The sequence below is a fragment of the Protomyctophum parallelum genome (assembly GCF_964188405.1).
Source record: "Protomyctophum parallelum genome assembly, chromosome: 6".
Taxonomy (NCBI): domain Eukaryota; kingdom Metazoa; phylum Chordata; class Actinopteri; order Myctophiformes; family Myctophidae; genus Protomyctophum; species Protomyctophum parallelum.
Window position 1 is genome coordinate 26,861,836 of NC_139701.1, and position 23,230 is coordinate 26,885,065.

At 43.0% G+C, this 23,230-nt stretch overlaps 1 protein-coding gene across 1 annotated transcript in view; it reads right to left on the reverse strand.

Moving 5' to 3' along the window:
• faf1 (Fas (TNFRSF6) associated factor 1) overlaps positions 1-23,230 on the reverse strand; it is a 103,164-nt gene that overhangs the window by 1,686 nt on the left and 78,248 nt on the right. Inside the window, exons 16-18 of the mRNA XM_083768005.1 lie at positions 19,130-19,210; positions 17,507-17,584; positions 12,577-12,792 (exon numbers count right to left, since the gene is read on the reverse strand). Coding sequence (XP_083624131.1) covers positions 12,577-12,792; positions 17,507-17,584; positions 19,130-19,210 — 375 coding nt within the window. The remainder of the gene's footprint in view (positions 1-12,576; positions 12,793-17,506; positions 17,585-19,129; positions 19,211-23,230) is intronic.

Sequence of the window (23,230 nt, forward strand, 5' to 3'; positions counted from 1 at the left end):
GGAGGGGGGAGAGATAGGGAAGGAGGGAGAGAGAGGCACTTAAGAGTTTGTGTTTTCTGTCCGATAATAATCACTAATTTCCACATTACAAGGGTCAAAGAGTAACATAGCCTATAATGGCAGAAGATGTACTGCAGGTCTGTGTGTGTCAACACAACAGTCACACTGTTAAAGAGGGACGGGAGTAATGCAATGCCACCCACTACGAAGCTGATCAAGTTAGTCATGTTGACGTAAGGGGGGGTCAGTCCATTTTAAACCTGTGCTGTTAAATGGACAGACTGACAGTCGCACGCACGCGCACCCCCCCCCCCCCCCCCCCCCCGTGGGCCTCCAAGCTTATGTGAGCTAATCAGTGGAGGGGTTGTGTTACATAGGCCCGGGTGTAACACCTGGGCTGAGTGGGCCGTGTGACGGTGAGGTGGTGTGACATGGAGATGTGTCCAGGGCTTATCTTATGGCTGTGGTGTCAGACCCTGTGATTAGAGTTCCCATTCTAGCCCCTGGTAAGATAATTAAGCAGCTTGCTGGACTGCACTGCTGGAAGGTCAAAGGCTGCTAGGTCACTGATGGAAGGAAGTGAAGCGTGAACTCTTGATCGTGAACCGAGTCAGAACTTCACCTAGCTTTACAGTCTGCTGGCTGGTGACGGTCTCATATTGGAGTTAATTGCAACATGAATTAAATGCATTTCCTACAGCATATTAATACACAGTATACAAAAATAAATAAAAATATACTAATTATACACAATCTCTTGGGATGTGTCCAATAATAACATATGACTACAAAAAAAATGGTAATTATAATGCTAGACTAGGGTTGGAACAAATAGGCAAAGAAACAAAAGAACAGCAAGTCTATTAGAAGGTTGGGGGTGTCTATCCAATTCCCAGAGGTGGTCGGGAATATCACACCAGCAGCAGAGTCTCAGACTCCCTCTTTCATGTTCTTGTCCTCATTTCAACGTGTCACCAAGACTCTTGACTTCTCAGCGGGATCGCTGGGATCCCCGCGCTGGCAGGGAGGGGCTGTCACATCAACCTAACGCACCTCACCTAGTTAACTGCCTCTTAGCTGCGGGCAGAGGAGCGCTTCAAGATATCATGATAAGAAATTAAATTCCATGCACCTTTGCGAGTGCGTGCAACCCCATGGCTGCATCCAAATTGCTAGGGTTGTTCCCTACTCCCTACCCCCCATACTCTAGTGGGATCCAGACTCTAGTGGACTCTATAGTGATGATTTCGGACAATACTCCCTGTATGGGGAGCACCGACTCTGACGTCAATATCGGTAGAGGGGTCTGTGGGTTGATGCACTTTTTATTTGCATGAAATCCCCATTAGGTTTTTTCAGATCGCCTCAAAAAGAACTGTTTGAAAAATAAACAAATCATCCCGGCCGTTTCACTCATTTGGATATGAAGAATCAACTGACTACAAGAAACCAGTCAAAACGCTGCTGCTGAATTCTCGCTAGGAACAGACTGTATCAAAAAAGTGACTGCAGGCTGTCAACTCCCTGCAAGGACAGTTTGTAAAGTTATTTTTAAATTCATGAATGAATAAAGAAAAAATAGGTTAATGAAAATATGTTTGCAGGCATTTAGGCCTTATGTCTATGATAAAAAGGTTATTTTAAAATAACATCTCGGCCTATGATTATTATCAATTATCAAATTAATATTAGGCTATATCCATTATCCAGCAATATGAAAACAGTGCACCACCTTGACAATATGAAAATATCAGCAGCATGATTGATTAACCACATGAATCCCCCGCTAATCCTGGGGCGGGGGGATACGGCAAAAATAGCCAATCTATAAGCAACGCGACGTGTTGTGAGCTTGTATCGGGTACTTTTGGTAAAGAATTACCAAAAGTAGCCGATCTACAAGCTCTGCTCACAATACGGACGTTTGGTGTTAACAGAAACAGCAGTCCAATAATGAAGTTTTAATGTATTTATCGCAATTCAATGAAATAATGTTAGATAGCATATTTTTTCATGGCAGGAATTAATTAATATTAATAAAACATATGTTCGGACACAATTAATGAATCAGATTAGTAATACTATTGCAAATGAGTAGATTTATTATAAATAAAATAAAACAATTTAAAATAAATGCACAGATCATTTGTCTCGAGATCTGTAGCTTCGAGATCCGCCAGGGAAGAATAGAGGGGAAAACGAAAGTTTAAAAAGTACATTTGTGTTTAGTTCTTTCGCTGGTTTAACTTCTTCCTCTTCTGAGTTGGAGCGCAATGAGCGCATGCAGAAGCAGCGCACGTGCGCAAACGCGTGCATGTGCGCTCAAGAGTGAGCTTCCGCAATGCATTATGGGGCAGATTTGCTTCGCTGTGTTTTTGTAGTGACCATCGGATGCTCCCTACAATTCCTGGTGCATTGTGGGATACTTGAGTCCACTACGTTAGGGTGCAAAAATGCTCACTACACATTCGGACACTATAACAAAATGGCGGAACCCCAAAGTAGTGCACTATATGGGGCATAGGGAATGAATTCGGATACAGCCCATGTGTATTTAGTCGACACACACACACACACACACACACACACACACACACACACACACACACACGTGTGTTTGTGTGTGTATACACTTTAAAATGATAACTTGATGATGAGGGGAAAAACTGCCAACACAGCTGCGTAGTTCCATTCCCCACCTCAGGAGTTGTGCTTCACAAATGGCTGCCATGCTAACGAACCTGACATGCTGTTATGACACCACAGCATCAGGTAGGAGTAAATGAGGCTTTGGGGTGGAGCAGGCGTGTGTGTGTGTGTGTGTGTGCGTGCGTGTGCATGAGTAAGCACACAGGAAGGTGTTGGGCGCTGAGTGTGTATGTGAATATCGTGAGTGCACTTGGGACGGAGAATGGAGGGTGCAGCATCTGACGAAAAATAAAGTCGAGAAACAAGATGCCACACTGACAGTGACACAGGAGACGAGCGCCATCGGTGATTGTTTACATTGTTATCCAATTAACAGACCATAAGCACAGAGGCATCTGTCAACAAACAAAGCTGTTGTTTTTCCTCTGCACTATACCCGAGCCAAATTCTCTCCATCAGCACATACAACCATACACACACATGCTACATACATATGTGCCTGTATGTACTGTATGTATGTAGGTACATATTACATACTCTACATACATATTGCAATGCATGTATATGTCATAACGTACATGCATACAGTAAGTACACATACAGTAGTAACAGTACATATACGACTTATACAGTACCCGTTGTACCCTCAGAGTACCCGTTGTACCCGACTGTCTGTGCCCATATAGATCCCTGATGTTATCCGTATATAGTATAACGATTGGATTGGCGGTTCTGGACAACTGGATAGGCCTGTGTCATATGCCTCCTCAGATCAAGACTCCTGTAGATGTATTTTATCGATGTTGACATCTGTATATCTACGAGAGTCTTAGCGACGAAGTCGGTCAGTCCCATATATGCACATGACCAATTGACCATATACAGGCATAGTGGTCGGATCAGTGGCTCTGGTTAAAACGGGACTCCATATGTCCCTACCGCCTATATAGGGATGTATAAGGTTTGTTTATGGTTATGTCTGAGTCATACTGACATGCCTATGTATAGGCGTATCGGTTTTGTTATGACTGAGTCATAATAAAGGATAAAGTATAGGCCTACCTCTAAAAATAATCCTTTATCGGACCATCTAGACAAGCGCTTTTCATACATCAGCGGTTTAGCTCTCCTGTGGACGACCATGATATCGTCACTTTTCTATTGATGCTATCAAACTCTTTAAAGATGTTTACCAAAAAAACAGTAGCATCCTTTTGGAGATGCCCAATTAAACTTTTGAGCGCAATAATTTGTGGTAAGGTGGATCTACCATTGAACAACTCCATGTGATTGAAGCTAATAAACCATGAGTCATTACCAAAACACCACAATAAATTTTAATTTTGAAACTTAGATTCAAATAAAGGACAGATGGTATTCATTGGAATCTTGGATGTTTCATGTAATATTCTCTTATGAATTGCATGCAAATGTGCATATTGAGAAGTACTGTAGTTGGTCTGTCATGATATATTACAAGTCCATTAAAAATATCAATGAATATACATCAATATCAATGTAATGTACCCATCATTATTAAGAGGAATTCAGGTAGTTAGCACTTAGGGTGTAATTTCAAATAAACACTCAAATTGCAAATGCCTTCACCCAAATGAATAAAACAACGATAATGGGGGAGGCTTCGCCGTGCAAAGAAAGGAAGAAAGATAAAGAAAGGGGAAAATAAACATGGGGCCCACTAGATGTCTGCTTTCCAACATAATCAAACGTGCAGCTGAAATAACGCATTTTTAATGAAGCCATTACTGGGCCCTACTATGTTAATTAAAACCAAATAACTTGTCTGTTTTAAACTAGTGTTGTCAAGTGTTTATTTGGCCAATTACAAAAGCAGTGGGAGATCATTATCTGGTGCCAGAAGTGATGACAACACGTAGCGCAGGGGCGTGAACAGAACTGAACTGAACGCGGTGCATCAGATAGAGAGAGGGGGGTGGGGTAAAGGGGACAAAGCCAGTGCCAGGAGTAAAAAGAAGGAAAAAAAAAAAGATTTCGGCAGGTGGGGCGAAAATAAGGAGAAAAGGATGAAGGGAATACAGGGCCGAACGCAAGGGAGTGGGCGAACAGTTAAGCACAAAGGAGAGAGAGAGAGAGCGAGAGTGAGAGAGAGAGAGAGAGAGCTGAGGCATGGAGCCAAGATGAGAAATAAACAGGGGGGATAAGCCAGGGGAGAGGTTAAGGCTGGGGGGCTCCGATACCCAGAGAACATGGTTAGGAAATGATGTTCAAACTTCATAAGATCTATGAAGTACTTGAAGTAGGACACACACACACACACACACACACACACACACACACACACACACACACACACACACACTTCATAAATGGGGCAGGGTGCCATAGGACTGGATGAAACTACATCTACAATACACACTAGTGATGCCTGGACAGGATATACCATGAGGAAGAGAGTATGAATTGAACTACTTTAACAATAAACTGTATTAGTACACGTATTAGTACATGTGAACATGACTCTCTCAGACCACCGCTAGAACAGATGTAAAATAGATTTCAATCAAATATACAGCTTGTTCTGCAGAGCTGTTTATTTAATCTAGCCCTTTAGTTTTGTCTGGGAGCTATTCGGACCGACTCACAAGGTTCAAACATTTAAGTGAGATGGAGCTGGAGGATGGATTAAGAGAATGTGAGAGCAGTACAGTATCACAGTAGAACAAATAAATAACAGATTGGCTAGACAGTATTTGGGTGTCTATAAGCGTTGGGCCAAAAGACCCCATTAGTGAGTAGAACAACTGTCTGAACAGGATTAAAAAAGAAAAGAAAATCACACTTGTGTGAAGTGAGGGGTGCCCACTGTATTTAAATTGGCCACCTGATGTATTTATATCGGACACCTGGAAGCTCAGTCGGTAGAGCTCTCACCTTTGGACCATAAGTTCATGGGTTCGATCCCAGGCAGCGCTAACTCAGTGAATGAGTAGCACGGCTTGGTGCAGCAAGTCGTGCAGGAAGTACTGGGAGCTGATGGTAGGTGTGGCGCTTCACCTCAGCACCCAGGGGTCTCTCTAGCACATTGTAACGGGGATAGAGTCTTTTATCCCACAATTTTGTAACCCATTTTTCACCCCTGTGTCAATTATCTAATGTGATCCTGGGCTCTACACACCCTCCGCCAAACCTAGTCCCCATATATGGGGGACATGGGGAGAATTCATGCTTCCTTCATGCCTGAGTGTCCAAGTTGCTCCATTACACCTGACAGGGGGGAGTTTCCCTGGTTGGACGTAGCACGTGGAAGGAACATGTTATTCCAACCAGTTCCTTTCCCCTACATCAGGCGCCCCGGCTGGCCAGGGGGAGGCAGTTTAGAGACCAGGATTACTGCATGATTTTTTGTGAGGGTACCTACCCTAGGGGACACGGGGAGAACATGCAAACTCCACACAGAAAGGCCCTTTCGCCAACCCCGCCTCGGGTATGGGCACTGATGACGCGGAGGAGGAAACACGGCGCCAGTACCCACAGTGTCCCGAGCAGGAATCTCGGGACCTTCTACAGTAGCTGTGAGGCGACAGTACTACCAACTGTGCCAAGGGTATCGCTCATTTGTCGAGGTCCTGACGTGCCCTTGAGCAAGGCATTGAACCTACCATGAAATGTTCTATGAGCAGGGCCTGGCTGTAAACAAGTTCTTGAGCTTAGTCCAGTTACCCTGGGTAAATATAGTAACTTTGCTTTACTTTGCTTACACTAAAATTGACGTGAGATAAAGGCATTACTACCTACTTTTTCAATCCACTATAGGCTACTTGTCCATGATGCGCGTTGCCTACAAACCTAAACCTAGTAACTCTATCATGTCAGGGGTATGTCGAGAGAGTGCTATAGGGTACACAGTAATTAGGCATTTTTATCATCTTAATATTAACATGACATGAAATGAAAGCAGTCATTGCGGAACGATCTGATTTACCAAATTTGGAGCGCATCTCTCTCTCTCTCTCAGCCCACGCAAACAATTATATCTACAGGCCTTTAATATAGCCTATCTATGCTCTCTCTCTCCCTCTCCCCCTCTCTCCCTCTCTCACACTCTCTCAATGACAGCACAGGAAGACGCATGCAGCCTCTGTGCGCACCTGTGCGTAAAGTGACTATATCATTAGATTGGAAGACAATACAGTATTGGCTGATAACACCAATTGAAAGTAGTGTTCCCAAGGATTATGGTGATTTTTTAATTTTAAGAATCGCATAAGAAATGAGCGAGATATGCCTAAGTAAAATGTCAGTGGTCTTGGCTAACAAAATGTATTTGTGTGCGTTCCGCGACAACGGGCGCGACGGTACAATAGATTTTCATTCATTTTTCAGATCATCATCAGATTTCAGATGCAAACCATTAAATATAGCCTATATTAACTTCATAGGCTATTGTACAATATGTGACATATTTATTTTACCCGGTAGCCTATTATTCATGTGAGTTGATAAAAATAGTATTGCCTATAATGCTTGACTTGTAGCCTAGGCTATACAGTATATAATGCCAGCACAGTCATTATTGTCATTGCAGAAGAGCCTACTCTTGACTTTACTGTCCAGTGTCCATTCATGGGTTCTTTCAGATTAACGTAATCAAAGTGATGCAATGACAACTAAAAGACAGTAAAACTAATCACATACTGACTTCCTCGTTGCAGTGATTGAACTGCCAACTCAACAGATTGTCTTGGACGTGTGGGTCACGTTTAAAAACACAAAGATCATGACATGCTAGAGAATGACAATTAAAGAACAAGCTGACGGTGTGAATCAAACTTTATTTGTATTTCTTTTTTTATTTGTCTTCTCTGTTCTGTTGCCTCGGGAGGTGGGCGGGCCCCTCGTTTTTTGCTAACAGGCTTCGTTGTTATTGGCTTTTGGCGAGGCTGCAGCTGGCTGCTATTGGTCCACTCCGACAGGCTGTTTGTTGATTGGCTGATTCTCAGTGCAGGCATTCTCGGTGCCACAGAAAATCCAGGACCGCGATTGGCTGCCCAAGCTCGACAAAGAAGTACAGCAGGCGCCACCGTGCCCCTCCCGACCTACTTCAGATGTCGTACATTGACATTTAGTTCCCGGAAGGTCAAAGGGGAAGCCGAGCATGGCCAGAGGTCCAAACATTAAAGTCCATAGACTTGGCTGGCAAACGATTTTCATCATAATTTGGGCCCCCCCCCCCCCCCAAAATAATTTGCGACGCCCCGAGAGGTCGCACCCACGGGTTGAGAACCTCTGCTTAAAACAAACATTGTAATATTCTCAAAGTCCATAGACTTGGCTGGCAAATGACTTACGTCATAAGTGCTCTATACAAACATTGTAATATGTTCAAAGTCGATAAACTCTGCTGCTTAAAAATCCCATAGACAAGGCTGCCATATGACGTAATCGTCAAAAGCCATGCATTGGAGGGGCTAGCCCTCAAAGACTAGCATGTAGAGGAAAATGTTAACAGGAAGTAGTACGCTGGTATAAGATCATCCAGTACCAATGTAACTCATGACTTAATACCAAAACAAATGTCCTAGGGATGCACCAAATGGGAAATTCTTGGCCGAAACCAAATACCGAATATAGGGAACAGTTGGCCCGAAACTGAATACACGAATATTACTAATATTTATATAGCATTAGTTTGACCAGTTTTTTGTACTATTGCTGTCATGGCCGTACCTTTTGTTGTAGAGCTACATTATAATGGCAGAATACATGATTCCATGATTACATGTTCATGTCGCCGCAACAAAACCGAATAAGCATTTCTTGCCACTATTCGGCCGAATAGTTTTGATGGGCGAATATTCAGTGCATCCCTAAAATGCCCCCTCTTTCAACTTAGTTAGAGACAGCCATAGAAAGTAACAAAGGAAAACTAAATTGACAATTTTATGGGCAAAAATGCTATAGTATGGACAAAAACTGCTAATATGCTCAATAAGTTCAACGTTTCGATCATGTCCGATTTTCATTCAGAGTTACAGAAATGATGAAAAAGTTGAAAATGGGAGCATACAGTATTAACAATGCGTGGACTTAATTGTTTTCTTTATGTTATCTTTCGTTTGTCATGCACCTGGCTACTACATGTGCATGCACTATTGTCTCTGTGTGTGTGTGTGTTAAGCTAAGCCACTGATACCAAATGTTGTGGAAGAGACTGAATCCAGAAATACCCAGATACATCATGAAGGAGCCAAACAGACTGCATGAAGACATCATCTGCTTAGGTTCCACACACACACACACACACACACACACACACACACACACAACCACACACACACGAGCTGCGTTCGCTTCCCGCGTTTGCGCGTCTTACTTGTCTCCAGTGGCTATTAGTAATGGTCCTCACCTCAAGGGTGGTTTGACCATGGGGGAGTAGGGTGAGCTGGGAGTGATACTTTCTGTTGACCACATTTTGGGGAAATGCTCATTGTTTCCTTTATATTCTTTACAGAGATGTATATACAGATTATTGGAAAAGCTTTTACATCTTAAAGCTTTCGTTTGGACGTGAGTCCTTTAATTTGCACGTCACACAGGTATGCATCTCCCATGCAGCCTTACGGCTGATTGGGGATCAGCTACTTTACTAGGTATTTAAAATCTTTCACCACCTCTACTCCTTGCACCCTCACTGTCGAGCCTTTCGTTCAGGCACAGTCTTACTCCTGCTAACTTTCATTCCGCTTCTCTCTAGTGCATGCCTCCACTTTTCCAAATTCTCTTAAACCTGTCCCCTCCTCTCACTACATATCAATTGTATATCAATTGCCTGACTTTACAGTATCTGTCAACCTGTCCATTACCGATGCAAAGATAGGGCTCAGAGCGGATCCTAAAATCAACATTACATAACTGTTATGAAACCTTTGCAGGGGAAAGGTCTTATAAAATAAATGAGGACACTGTCCGTTTTTATGGTTATGGTTTGATGGATGCTACAGAGAGAGAGAGAGAGATAGAGAGGATGACATCGTATAAAGGCAAGGAGAACTGGGAAGAGGGTGAAAGAAGGTTTCAACAGTTGTGGCGTATTACAAATGCAATAGTGGTCTATCCTCTATCCTATGATCCTGGCAGAGCAACAGTGATGAGCGTCTGGCCGGGACAGAGGCTCTCTGCACACACTCATTTAATTACAACACAGATCTGCAGGATTAGATTTGGGCCTGTGTTCTCATTGGCACTTACCACTGTTCTGATTTCCTCCCTCGTCTAGCTCCCAAAAAATAAATAATAATATATATATATTTTATAATTTCCCCATCATCATCTACTTTTTAATATAATTTCTGCTTTCTTTCACTGCCTTCTCTCTCTAGTCACTTGGTCCTCCATTTTGGCACAATCTCCATCCTCTCTCCTCCTCCTCTTCCGAATCCCCGCACCCGTTTCTGTTGGGAGTTTCATGCGAGATGCAGACACATCTTTATCTGTGTCTGACTGAAACACATGTTTACTCTTGATTATAAAGAGACAACTGTGAATCCTTTAAGTGACAAAGTTGTGAGCGGGGCATGTGTTTGCTTGGAAATGTTTGTGTGTGCGATTGTGTCGAGATGACGTGTGTGTGAGCTATGCGTGTGCTAGTTTGAGGTGTTTGTGCCCCAGCTGTCCCTGCAGATGATGATGGCACACTGCCTGGGCAAGCAAGCGCGCACGCACACGCACACACACACACACACACACACACACACACACACACACACACACACACACACACACACACACACACACACACACACACACACACACACACACACACACACACACACACACACACACACACACACACACACACACACACACACACACACCTCTACCCCCTATCACCATCCTCCATTCTTGATTAATTAACTTTTGTTTCCAGCACCACAGCTAATTAACTTAGTGAGTTAAAACAGTGCTCATTAGCTAGCTACCACAGATCCCAGTGACCAAGCCCTCTAATGACAGTTATAGCTGGCTGGCTGCTGCCTGGATACAACAGAGCCATAGAGAATACTGAATGTTAGTGCTGACAACTGTATCTCCTCATAGACATAGTTCACTGTATACGCAACGGGCTGATACTAATTAATATTCACATAATACATCCATGCTGGAGGGCGGTTTTGCAGCTGGCTTAACACACCCAGACATAGGTGTGAGGAAACCTACAAACCCACAAATAGGCACTACCACAAACACACACGTTTGAGTGTCCGCCCTGAGACTGGGAGGTCAGGGTTTGATCCCCGGCCGGGTCATACCAAAGACCCAAATGGGACACAATGCCTACCTGCTTGGCACTCAGCATAAAGGGTTGGATTTGGTAAGTCCCTGCGACATACTAGCGTCATGTCCAGGGGGTGTACTGTACTTGTACATCAAGCTGCCTCACGCTACAGAAACAGGAGATAGGCACCTGAGCTATGGGCCTAATGGCTCGGCAAGGCTTACTTTACAAAGAAAAGCCAAGGAACTGACTAAAAAATCCAAGTAAGAAAACGTTCGGCTATGACGTGGTCTTCAAAAAAGGAATAAATATTCTGAACAGATTTCTGTCAAGTCTGATTGTTTCTTCCTTGTGTCAATTATGTTTTTATGATGGACGCAACACAGAGGGCGCAGCACGTGGAGGAATACACTACCCTTCCCGCTGAGCGGGTAACCTGGCCATCCTATAGGAGTCGTGAGTACAGCGACAGAGATCATCCTACCCACTTGGCTTACATGAAGAATTTGCACCAATTGTCACTGCAGTGGTGGGCAGGAAATGTTTCCCTGCGCCACTCCGGTGGACATTCTTTTTCTTTTTAATAGTCATAAGAACAGCTTTGAGAGAGTGGGATTCTCACTGCACAACTCCGTTCACATGCTCAGTGGGCAGTGTGTGTGTGTCTGACTCGGATAGCACTGCGACACAAACACGACGTGGCGTTAGACCCGAAGACCCCCGTAGGCGGACCAAGCTTCTAGTAACTAACAATTAGGTGTTCCTAAAATTTTCATTGTGCCTCTGTCTGTATATATATTTGGTTAGTTTTCTGTTGTATTATTTGTATGATTAAAATCCCATTGATTGATTTCAATAGTGGGTTAGAAAATATTACCGCTGCCCCGAATATCCTCTTGTGCAACCTATACTCGCACAGGTTTTACTTTTAATACATTAGAGCCAGATGCCATTATTTTAACAAGATCTGAATTCACTGTCAAAGTTTTTGTTTAAATATGTGAGGTGACTGATTAGGGATTCTACATTATATTGTTAATGTTGTATTCGCCAAGTTGTCATACTGTACAACACAGGGTGCTCAGAAACAAACACAATGAGCAGGTCAGAAACATTTTTTATCATGTGTTCAAGTATCAAGTGAATGTAATGATTTTTGAGTGGTGCAACCACTCCCTTACGGAGCTATGTGTGTGGGTGGCTGGGTCTGAACACGAAAACAGCATGGTTGTTTTTCACCACCTGTGCGCAACCTAACACACACAAACGCACATACTAACTGTATATAAGATGATTTCGGGTGTGCCAGTACAGTACAGTGACAGTACAGTAGATGGTACAGTAGAGAGACCCCCACACGGTAATCGGCCTGGCCCCCTGGCCGTGGTCCTGTGTGTCTGGAATTTCCGGGGACCCCCCAGGGACGCCCACACGGAGTTGCACCACTCACTTCACACGGGTGTGATTTTTATTGGTCAATCAGTTTTGAACACATCCGAAAAACCAGGAATCGACCTGGGCTTGATTTTTACATAACCTACCGTGTTGTCACTTGACGGACAACAATTTCGGAGCCTAGTACGTTTTTTCCAATCTGACAGCCTTTTGTCTGTCTGTGTGTGTGTGTGTGTGTGTGTGTGTGCGTGTGTGTGTGTGTGTGTGAGACCTACATTTCTACGAGGGAAGGTGGTGAGTAGTTTGAACTCATCGAAGGGGAATCCCTTGGACGCCACATAGTCAAAGAGGACCTGCAGCTTACAGCTGCCCAGGAAACGCCTTTCAAGGAACTGGCCACTTGGTGCGCGGATACGCAGCTTGCTGATTGGCTCTCCTTGCTCCTCAATGGGCTCTGGCGGTAGGGCCTGTTCCAGTGACAAACGGATAGCCTGCGAAAAGGGAGACAGGACAAAGGCAATACAGTTATATGGAGCCACATACTGCATACATGTAGTCAATACGTTACTCAAAAAAATCATTGACGGGGTATTGCCCAGCACTGATTATAGGGTCTCATTGTTGTCCTGAGAAACATGATTTAATTAGTTGCCCTGTGCCTCACCCTGTTCCTCATTGCCTGACATTGCCCAATAGGTTGCCTGAAAGTGAATGATCCTGTTGAAACATACTCATACTCACAGTGCCAAATGTTCCTCTCATGACAAGAATGCAGCTCATTTGGAGCTTACACAAGTGCAAATGTCAACTATTAAGTACATTTCTACACTTTCACAGTTAAATTGACACAGGATTTTGCTGTGTACTTAAAGACACTCCAACCTTGAATTATCAAGGAAAGGTCTAGAAATGTATGAATGTTCTATAGCAGCACACACACACACACACACACACACACACACACACACACACACACCCCCCCCCCCCCAGAGGCTAGCTGGTACAAAATACAACCATTAATAGTCATGTACCGCATTGATGCTAATCAACTCTCCTGTGTTCCAAAGAGCGGGCTTCTGCCTCTCCCTGGAGCCTCCCTCTCCCTGCTTGTTGTTCCTGTTGGGCCTGCCGGGGAACATATGCTGTGACAACATGCCCCGGCTTTATTTACACACCATAATGCAATTATATTTCATAAGAGTGTACAACAGTAGCTCATTAGCAGGTTCTGGTGTTAGGGTGGGCAGGGCAGGGCGCGTGCCGCTCCACTGTCCCAGCTCCCTTAGGTATAAGAGCTGATGCTGACTGGGTTTAAAAGGCCTCCACCAGGGAGGGACAGAGACACACACACACACGCACGCTCGCAGTGGGTGGACATGCAACCACTGAGAGACAAAAAGACAGCAGCGTAGGCACCAACACACATAGGTATGGGCAGACAAACACGCAGAGGCGTCCCTAAACCAAAGAAACCACAGGACACACGCCAGGCCTGGTCTGTAACCCAGGCTGTTCCACACAAAGACATGTAAGGGGCATCCATGCATTACACCCTCCCTCCATTCACCCTCTTCTCCCGCTCTGCTCAGGTAACCGCAGAGAGCAAACAGATGACTGGGTGGGAGGGAGAGAGCTGCACCTGACAGCAGAACTGCTGTATGCTAAGACCCCCTGAAAGTGGTAAATAATGATGTACACACACACACACACACGCGCGCGCGCAGTCGTGCACACACGCGCACACAAACACACACACGCCTCAGTTCACCTTTTCTGCTACTTTCGTCTCCCTCTCCCTTTGCACAAAGGCACAAAATCACAGAGAATTCCCACTGGCTTAGTAGTCCCACTGGTGGGTGGTGATGTTTTTATTGTGTCTGGAATTTCAGTTGCATATTAGATCATGAGTAAATCATGAGTAAACTTAAAATAGATTTCACAAATCACAAATTAGAAGATGAAACAGTCTACTGTACATTGAAACATGTTCAGCAAAGGACTGAAATATGTAGTTGTATCTCATGATCCCATCCAGATAAAGCTATTGAAACATACATGTACAGCAGCTTGTGATGTGAATGCAATAAGGCGGTGGAATCTATGACCCAACTCCATAGTTTAAGATACTGTACCAGCATGTAGTGATCACCAGCAGCCTGGATAGCAAGAAGCTAATCATGTGCCACAGGGGGCCAGTAGATGCCACAATTAATCAGCCATTTTCACCAATTAAGCAGCCAGATGTTACTCTGAACTTAATATAAATATAAATACTCCAATACGCCATTGTCCAACTGGCTTGTAAAGCAGGAGTTGTTGAGAACCAGAGCTTAAAGTTACCATGCCAACGGCCCACACTTCTATAGGATGTCAGTGAACATTCTGACTGTAGCAGAACAGTAGTCTACATCAGACTATAAGGCCTGCCTATTGAGCAATGACATAATTATGAGGCTATAGTGTGCATTGCATTGTCACTGTCTCTCACACACACACACACACACACACACACACACACACACACACACACACACACACACACACACACACACACACACACACACACACACACACACACACACACACACACACACACACACACACACACACACAGTAGTGATATAATTAAGGAGGGCTTGCCAGGGAGGTCTTTTGTTATCATCTGTTTAACTTAAGTGACAAATCATCTGAGCGACCTGGGTCACCTGATACCCCTCTGCACCCCGAGGCTCATTGCTGCTGAATAAACAGCAATCAGCTCAGACTACACTGTATTAGTACAGAATATATTACAATACAGGTTCCATCACTGCATACAATGATTGTTTTCTTGTACATGTGGGTGTTTGCCTCCTATTCACATACAATAATTGTTTTTCTTTGCCTGAATGTGTATTTACTTAACCGTGTGTGTGCATGGATGCATGCATGTGTATGTCTTGTGTCATGTGTATATGCATTCATTGCACAAGTCTTTTGTTCATTTAAGTTTCAATAGGCGGCTGTGCGCTGTACTAATATAGGGTATTTAAATGGAACAATAACTTGTATGTGTGTTTATGTATTCTGAGATTAACAGGGACAGGCCTCACAGCATTCACAACCTCCAGTGTTGTGCAGAGGTTGCATGTACTGTATATTAACCTAAGCTTCACATTCAACAGAATACATTAATTGGCTCTTTATTCTGAAGTGACAGTATGACAAAAAGATTAACTGGACAATGTGTTGCCGGATCTTACGGCACTTTCATAAGCAGTGAGATCCAGTGCAAATAGTGATTTTTAATTACCTTCACAGATCATGTTTCTCACGTTTAATTTATTTTGTCGTTGTGAAACATGCATGCTCCTCTCCATCCATCCATCCAAAAATACGTTTTTACACTACACCATCTTTGTGTATTTTTCAAAAAGTCAAAAGTCGATAAAAAGCTTATTTCTAAAACGGTTAGTCCCAATATTTGATTCTGATTGGCAGGTTACCATCACATGACCTTCACATTTCACCGATAACCCACACCTTCAATCACTTTATATCATTCCCAGCTGATTCCGCAGCTCTGTAGCTGTACTGGGGAAGGGGAGTGCTTGATTGCCTGACAAACCCGTCTAAGCACCGCCCGGCTCATATGAATGTGTGGCTCCAGGCAGCCCCGTAAAGACATCAAGCGCTATTCTCCCGTCACATAGCCTACTTGCCGAGCAAAACAAGGAAGTGATTTGGCTCGCTCTCGTGGCGCAAAGCGTAGCTACTTTTGTGAATTTAATAGTTTTATTAGGTTAATATTGCTATATGTTTGTAACCGTTTTAACCGGGTAGAAGACCCTGCTGCGCGTCGGGTCTGCCTACGCCTCCCAGCCATTGTAAAATACCCGGTAACCTGAGACCTCTCGTGGCTTATTGCTTTATTTAATTACTTCCTGAAAACAAAAATGTGCTGCGTGACGACGCGTCCCGATTGCAGCATGTTCCTCCAAACTCAAAAACCTTTATAGGTTAGAAATAAGCCACGTAGTAGTAAAGATGGCTGGCTGTCTGCCTCTCACTTGTAAACAAACAGACTCCAGGCGTTGCGGATGCAGCAGAGCTACTGTCCCATAGCCTGAAGGTCTGATTGGTTCAGAAACACACAGGCTTCTAGAGATGCTCCGATACCTATATTCAATATTTTATTAATTAATATTTTTAAATATTATTTTCAATTAATAAAAAAAACCTGGCAACCTGCGCACCGCGGTCACATACCGCTGATCCGAACAGGGCTCCCTAGCCTGGTGAAACCACCCCCCTGCTGGAGGTTCTCCCACCCTCGAGAGAAAAAATAAAGGTCTACGTACCTACCCAATGTTGTGAAGAGCCTTCCTCATTTCTCCAATAAATCCAAAAGTAGTGTGAATACTTCCACAGCCTAATTACTAAAGGATAAACTATCAGTCTTCTCCAAAATCTGTCAATCTTTGTCGTTACTTAGCACGTGTTGACAACAACAGCATGTGTGCCACACCAAAAGTGGTGACCTATAGAATCCTGTACATTAGAATCATCACGCAATCACTACACCTGCAAAGCATAATGGGTCACTGATGTCCCTGTAATAAGTGGAGCCTGCTGCTGGATAGCTAGCCTGCCGCCCGACACAGACAGCACAGTCACAGCTGTCATTAATTAATGGTCCTTACTCCTATGACCTATGCGGTCAAGTTATAGGCTGAAATGCAGTAATGCACAGGCTCATCATTTACATAGCTGCTGCCTGCCACGTGCCTCCTGGCAATATGCACATTTCCAAGCAAGTTTGAGAGCAAGGACACACTAACCATGTGGATTATAGTTATGATGGTCAATTTGAGACAGGTTAGTAAAACCATTGAGGAGGAGGAGGAGGAGGCTAGGAAAGCTCTCTCTCTCTCTCTCTTTCTCTCTCTCTCTCTCTCTCTCTCTCTGTGTGTGGTGTAGAGAGTGTACAAATGTACAAATGGTACTAAATGGACCCTGACACGTCCATTTAGATCCATTTGTAATAGAGGAATAAAGACCACAAACATGTTGGCCTTCCAGATCTCCCACGGTTGCATTTGCCTATGGTTAAAATGAATAGGATTTCTGGCACCCAGTGAATTTCATTATAGTGTTCAACATGCTACTACTCAAATCCCTCATGTGATTCTTGGGTGGAAAATCTGTGCCATTTTTGGTGCTCACCTCCTTCTCGTCGTCCTGCTCTTTCTTCACGCGTTCCTGACGAACCTGCTCAGCCTCCTCTCGCTCCTGGGTTTCTCTCTGAAATAGAAAAAATACTCATAATTTCATCAACATAGTCAAATATAACTCTGAATGCACAATACGATTGATTGTGCATCAATCGTACCATGACGAGACACAGAACTGGCTATTTATATATTGTTATACCACTACATAATATATGCTATATCAACAGGGATAGGGTGATTAAAAAAAGGTTATGTCTGTATCAGAAATGACTTTGGACAGGTGGAAAACTTTAAACTTGAAAAGTGACGCATTACTTTACCTGGGTTACATCTTCTGATAGTTGTACTTGAATGTTTACATGAAATAATAATCCGTTTAGTGTTTCATTAGTGTGAACATGACAAAATAAGACAGTATGTTGTGAAACATTTGATCATGAACGCACGTTAAAGTAAGGCTGCGATAAAGACGCCAAGGATTCTATTTCACTCCGCTGGAAGGTTATATTCACGGCCGAAAAACTGAATTCCTGCGTACCGGTGGTTGGGAACCTCTGGCATAGAGGAGTCAAATACGCTAATTCACCCCAGGGGAATTTGTATAATCAAAAATCTAAATGTCAAGGGGAGGATTGCAGCTACTATAAAAATGCCATTACAGTAGCAATTTATTAACGGGATGGTTAGTTTGACAAAAAAAATAACTACTGAACTCAAAACAAACTATGAACATATGTGCATGTTATAAACTTAAGTATGATTTTGTGCAGAATACATGTATGCATGTTATAAACTAAAGTATGATTTGTTCAGGATATACTGTACATGTACGCATGTTATAAACTAAAGTATGACTTGTGCAGTATATACAGGGGTGCATACTATTATTTTGGGCTAGTACTCAAAGGAGCACCTGCCCATGTAGTATGGTGCGCACAGCGGGGGGGGGGGGGGCGGGGGGGGGGGGGGTACAGACATTCATATCCTGCCACAACGTTATGCTGCTTTCACACGGGCAGATGCAACAGATGCAAAGCTACACTAGTACACCTAGTCACAACCAGTATCGTCGTTAAGCAGCAGTAAGGTCCCACTGGTAGCAGCTGTCCGTTTATCATTGGCACAACCACAAACGTCCAACACATATACAATGAATTACTCACCTGATGCTGCCTGCAGGTTCCATGATTAATTCCAGCGTGTGTTAACCTACATTGTCTAAGTGACAGTTTTCATATTGTAAATATGGTCGCTAACGTGGTTTAGCGACTAGCACTTTGACAGCTCATCCATCGTAGCTTGTTTACAAGTGAAACGGACTTCCTGTGCAGAAACTGCCTCATCAAAATAAGAGCCACTTGTATTGATTAGTCAACACTAGTTTTATTTCTAAGTCTACTTACAGGACGTTAACGTCTCATTTGAGTGCCTGTCAGCATTCTCTAAATCCCTGTCTCTCAGCTGTTGGGTGCGCAAATGCGCCTCCATGCCTTTGATCTACAGCGCACCAAACGTTTTGACGACGCATGTGCACTGGCGCACCACTTGTGTGCACCCATGAGTATATATGTACATGTACGCATGTTATAAACTAAAGTATGATTTTGTGCACTACCTTTTTACGGTCTGCCTCTAGAGACACTTGGTATGCTTCGTCTTGTTCTCGCTTCACCTCCTCCCTCGCTTCACGTTCATCCTGGAGGACAGAGAGAGGCAGAGATGGAGAGGCAGGGGGTCATTATTATTATATTATATTATTATATTGATCCTGGAGGACAGAAAGAGGCAGAGATGGAGAGGCAGGGGGTCATTAGAGAGGCAGGGGGTCATTAGCTGACAACATACAGTAGTAAGAGAAAAAAACCCTCTAAAGCAGAGTCAATGGGTGGGAAAGAGAGGGATGCATGTTGAATGTTGTTTGTGGTCCCATACAAACACCAGGTATGAATGAGTACCAGAGAGGAATTCACTCTGTCCTGCACTTCCTTTACCAGATCCAAGGCCTCTTTTATGTTTCCTTTCTCTTGCCCATCTATTTTTCACAGTGCCCCTTCTCTTTTATTCTCTCATTCATTCTCCATCGCTCCCAGACCCTCTTCCTGTTTGTACAGAGGGAAGGGGACAACAGGCCTTTCTCTCCTTACCTGCTGTGGCTACAGAGTGGTTTTTACAGAGATTCAGGACAAAATAACTGTGTCCATTGTGTTAATAATAGCATAAAGACATTTGATTCTTCTGCCTATAATGCCTATAATGTGTGCTAGCAGGGTTGGGACAGGATGAGCCCATTGTGACGATCAGAGGGCTAAATTGTGGCTGGACTGGGGCAAATGGAAGGGACACTGTATTGAAAATGAAAACGGATACATTAGTGCTTTTGGTTGGTATAATATTTAACACTGAAAATAAACTGTAATTGAGTGGCAGAGAGGGACAAAGGAATCAAACAAAACCGTTTATGATGTACTGGTCCCAAGTCACGCAACTAAGTCACAATAGTTGTTACTGGAAAACGTGTATTTGGTCTGATTGAATTCACAATTAACCTACTTAAACCCTAAACATATACTTTGATGACCGGAGTCCCCCAGGGGTCTATACTAGGCCAATCAGGAGAGAGAGGCCCACAAAATGTATCTTCTTTATGCTCAATCCATTCTCTTCTGACTGAGTGGTATCCCATTCCCAACCTGAAACTCCTGTTTCTGGACAAATACGTAACATTTATTTTAACAAAAATAATCGTAATATAAAGCACTTATTAAATCACTTTTTTTTTTTTTTTTTTTTTTAAGATATTTTTTTTGCGGCTTACACCTTTTATTGATTTTTGAAGGGACAGACAGTAGGCTGACAGGAAACGGGAGAGAGATGGGGGGATGACATGCAGTAAAGGCCGTGTCGGGTCCGGGAGTCGAACCCGCGGCACACTGCGACTGGATTACCAGTCCGGTGCCCAGACCGTTACGCTACGGCCTGGGCCTTTAAATCACTTTTAATTGACAAATTAACGTATTCTGAAGATTAAAAGCACACCACTGTTGCCCAACAGTAACAGCACAAGATAATAAATGTGTTGAGATGAAACAGCATGAAAGCCCAAAAGCTAGCCTCAACTACCACTACATTACACAAGCTCATGTACCCACATACATTTGTAAACTAACCGATAGAGTTAAAGGTATGTTACCCTTTAACAAATATGGCACATTGGGATAAAATGCGCCTCTCTCCCATACATAACATTTGCTAAGTGATCTGAAAACAGCTCCAATGCGGTCAGATTCAAAAGACACCCACATGACAACCTATAGTGAGTAGTCAGTCCAACACAAACTAGTGATCTAAAACAGACAACTGAAATGACTGAGGAGTCAGTGAGGTTAGATGTTGTGACAATGTGGCTGTCCAGCTGCTCTGTTCTCAGACAGACACAAGAGTCACTGTCAAACACTGTCAGACAGGAATGTCTGGGTTGGTAGACATTTGTGATCGTGTCTGAGTCTGCCTGGGAGTGCGGAGGAGTAAAACATATAGACGTATGGGGCATGAAGAAAAACTAGATGACTAGTAAAGCTAATTTGCCATTGTGTGAAATTAATGCTTTAATTTAGTTGAGATTAGTCCATGTTTGACGCATACTTCTTGCTACAATAAATAAGAAATGTCATATCATTAGAAGAGAAGAGTCTAAAAACCATGCTACTGTAGCTACACCAATACGGACAAAGTTCTTTGAACCAACCAACATTGCCATCCTTACAGCCTTGCACTGACCAGTTGGGCTAAAATATAAACACATTACAATATGACAAGATTTGTAATGTGTATATTAAACACATTGTAAACAGCAAATTATATATATATATATATATATATAAATAAAACCACTCAGCTATGGCTGCCCCTTCTTTGTTTGTATTTTGGCCTAAGGGTGGCGTTAGAGGAATCACAATAGGGTCACTAAAATCAGTAGGGTACATCACTGGACCAGTGATGTAAATAGGTTTTCAATGTAATGGGTCCCGGGACCCAGGGGTGGTCTTTTATATGGGTCCCAGGGAGGTTTTATGAGTCCTACTTCAACGACGTTAGAGTACAGTACCAAGTACAGTATTGCATCCCAGGACCCCCGGAGGGTGACATCTTTTCTCAATTTAGTGAGTCTAAGGATGCAGGCTATTTCCATCACTGCTGGACCATCACTTTGTCCACAGATATATATTCTGTGCTGGATCTATTTGCATTACACATAATTTCCCTCTTTCTGACAGATTACAGCTGGGAAATTATCACACCTGACTGCATTCATGGGGAAGGAGTGAATATCTAATTTCATAATGACAAAATTCAATCGTAAGGGATTATGAATTTATGAATGATTGAGCATCAAAGGAGATTTAATTGGAACATAAGACATACAACTAAAATCCTATATAATAAACAATAAATAATTACCATACTTTAAAAAAAAAAGACTCCTGTGTGCGACTATGTGAACTCACCACTGATGCTGGAATGAGCATACTTTGGATACTTTACGCAGTTACTGGTTTTCTGACAGATAGCATGTCAGTTATCCTATGTGAACATAAGGCACAGTATTAGTAATAATAAATACAACCACAGAGAGAATTATTGTCACTCAGTCATCCACCCATCTGTGAACGCCATGCCCCAAGGTTGTTTGTGACAACAGTCATTCCTCAAACACGGTTCCCATGCAAGCGATGCTCACGATAAAAACCATTACATCCACATTGTCAAGATAGTGGAGCTGCCTGAGTGACAGGGCTTGCTCGCTGGCTGGCTGACTAATTAGTTAACTGTTAAACTCCTAATATGGTATGATTTACGGTAGGCCTAGCTACTGTACAGCTGACAAAAGCAAACTAAAGAGATGTCAGAGATGAAAAGCAAGGGAATGACACAGAAATTAGTTTTTAAATATTATATGAAGTGTACCCAGTGACTCCATTGTATTGTACACCTTCTATGCGAGAAGTTAGACGATGAAGATGCAGTCCCTCGACATTAGTGCTGCAAGAATTGGCCAAAAATGACAGTTGAATATTCCTTTTAAAACACCACGTGGATTCGACTGATTCGAACATATTGAACTTTGAATATAATTTTAATATAAAATACTGTAGCTTTCTAATACATAGCATTGAAGTTAAAATCAAAAGCCGACTCAGAGACTTATAACTCTATGCTCCGGAAGGTGTGTGGGTGGCGGTGCACTGTGTCACTCTGTGGTCAGTCAGTCAAGTTTGACAGATATCAGGCAGAGCGGTGTGGTGCGAGGCAGCTTGATTTATTCTTTGACGTTCATTATAATGCTGGTGTCGCGTGGCAAATATAACTAATCTACACGCTCACAACGCATTGCATCAACAACGCATTGTGGACTTTTAAAATCGGCTCATGTTTACACCCGGCGTACGATTAAGTGAAGCTTGAGTAGACTTCTCTAGTAGATTTATAATCCGCCCGTTATCTGACCGCATTAATTTATTATTCAAATGTATAAATCCGCAACTTTTGCCGAGATTTTGTGTGTTTTAAAAGCTATAATAAGCCTATAGATAGATGCCATTAATTTATTTCCCGCATTATTTCACCCACGGTTTATCCAATATTAATTTATAATATATTTTAATGACCCAAATCCACCCTAAACTGCAGTTAACCGCGGCTAAATCCGCCATTTGCA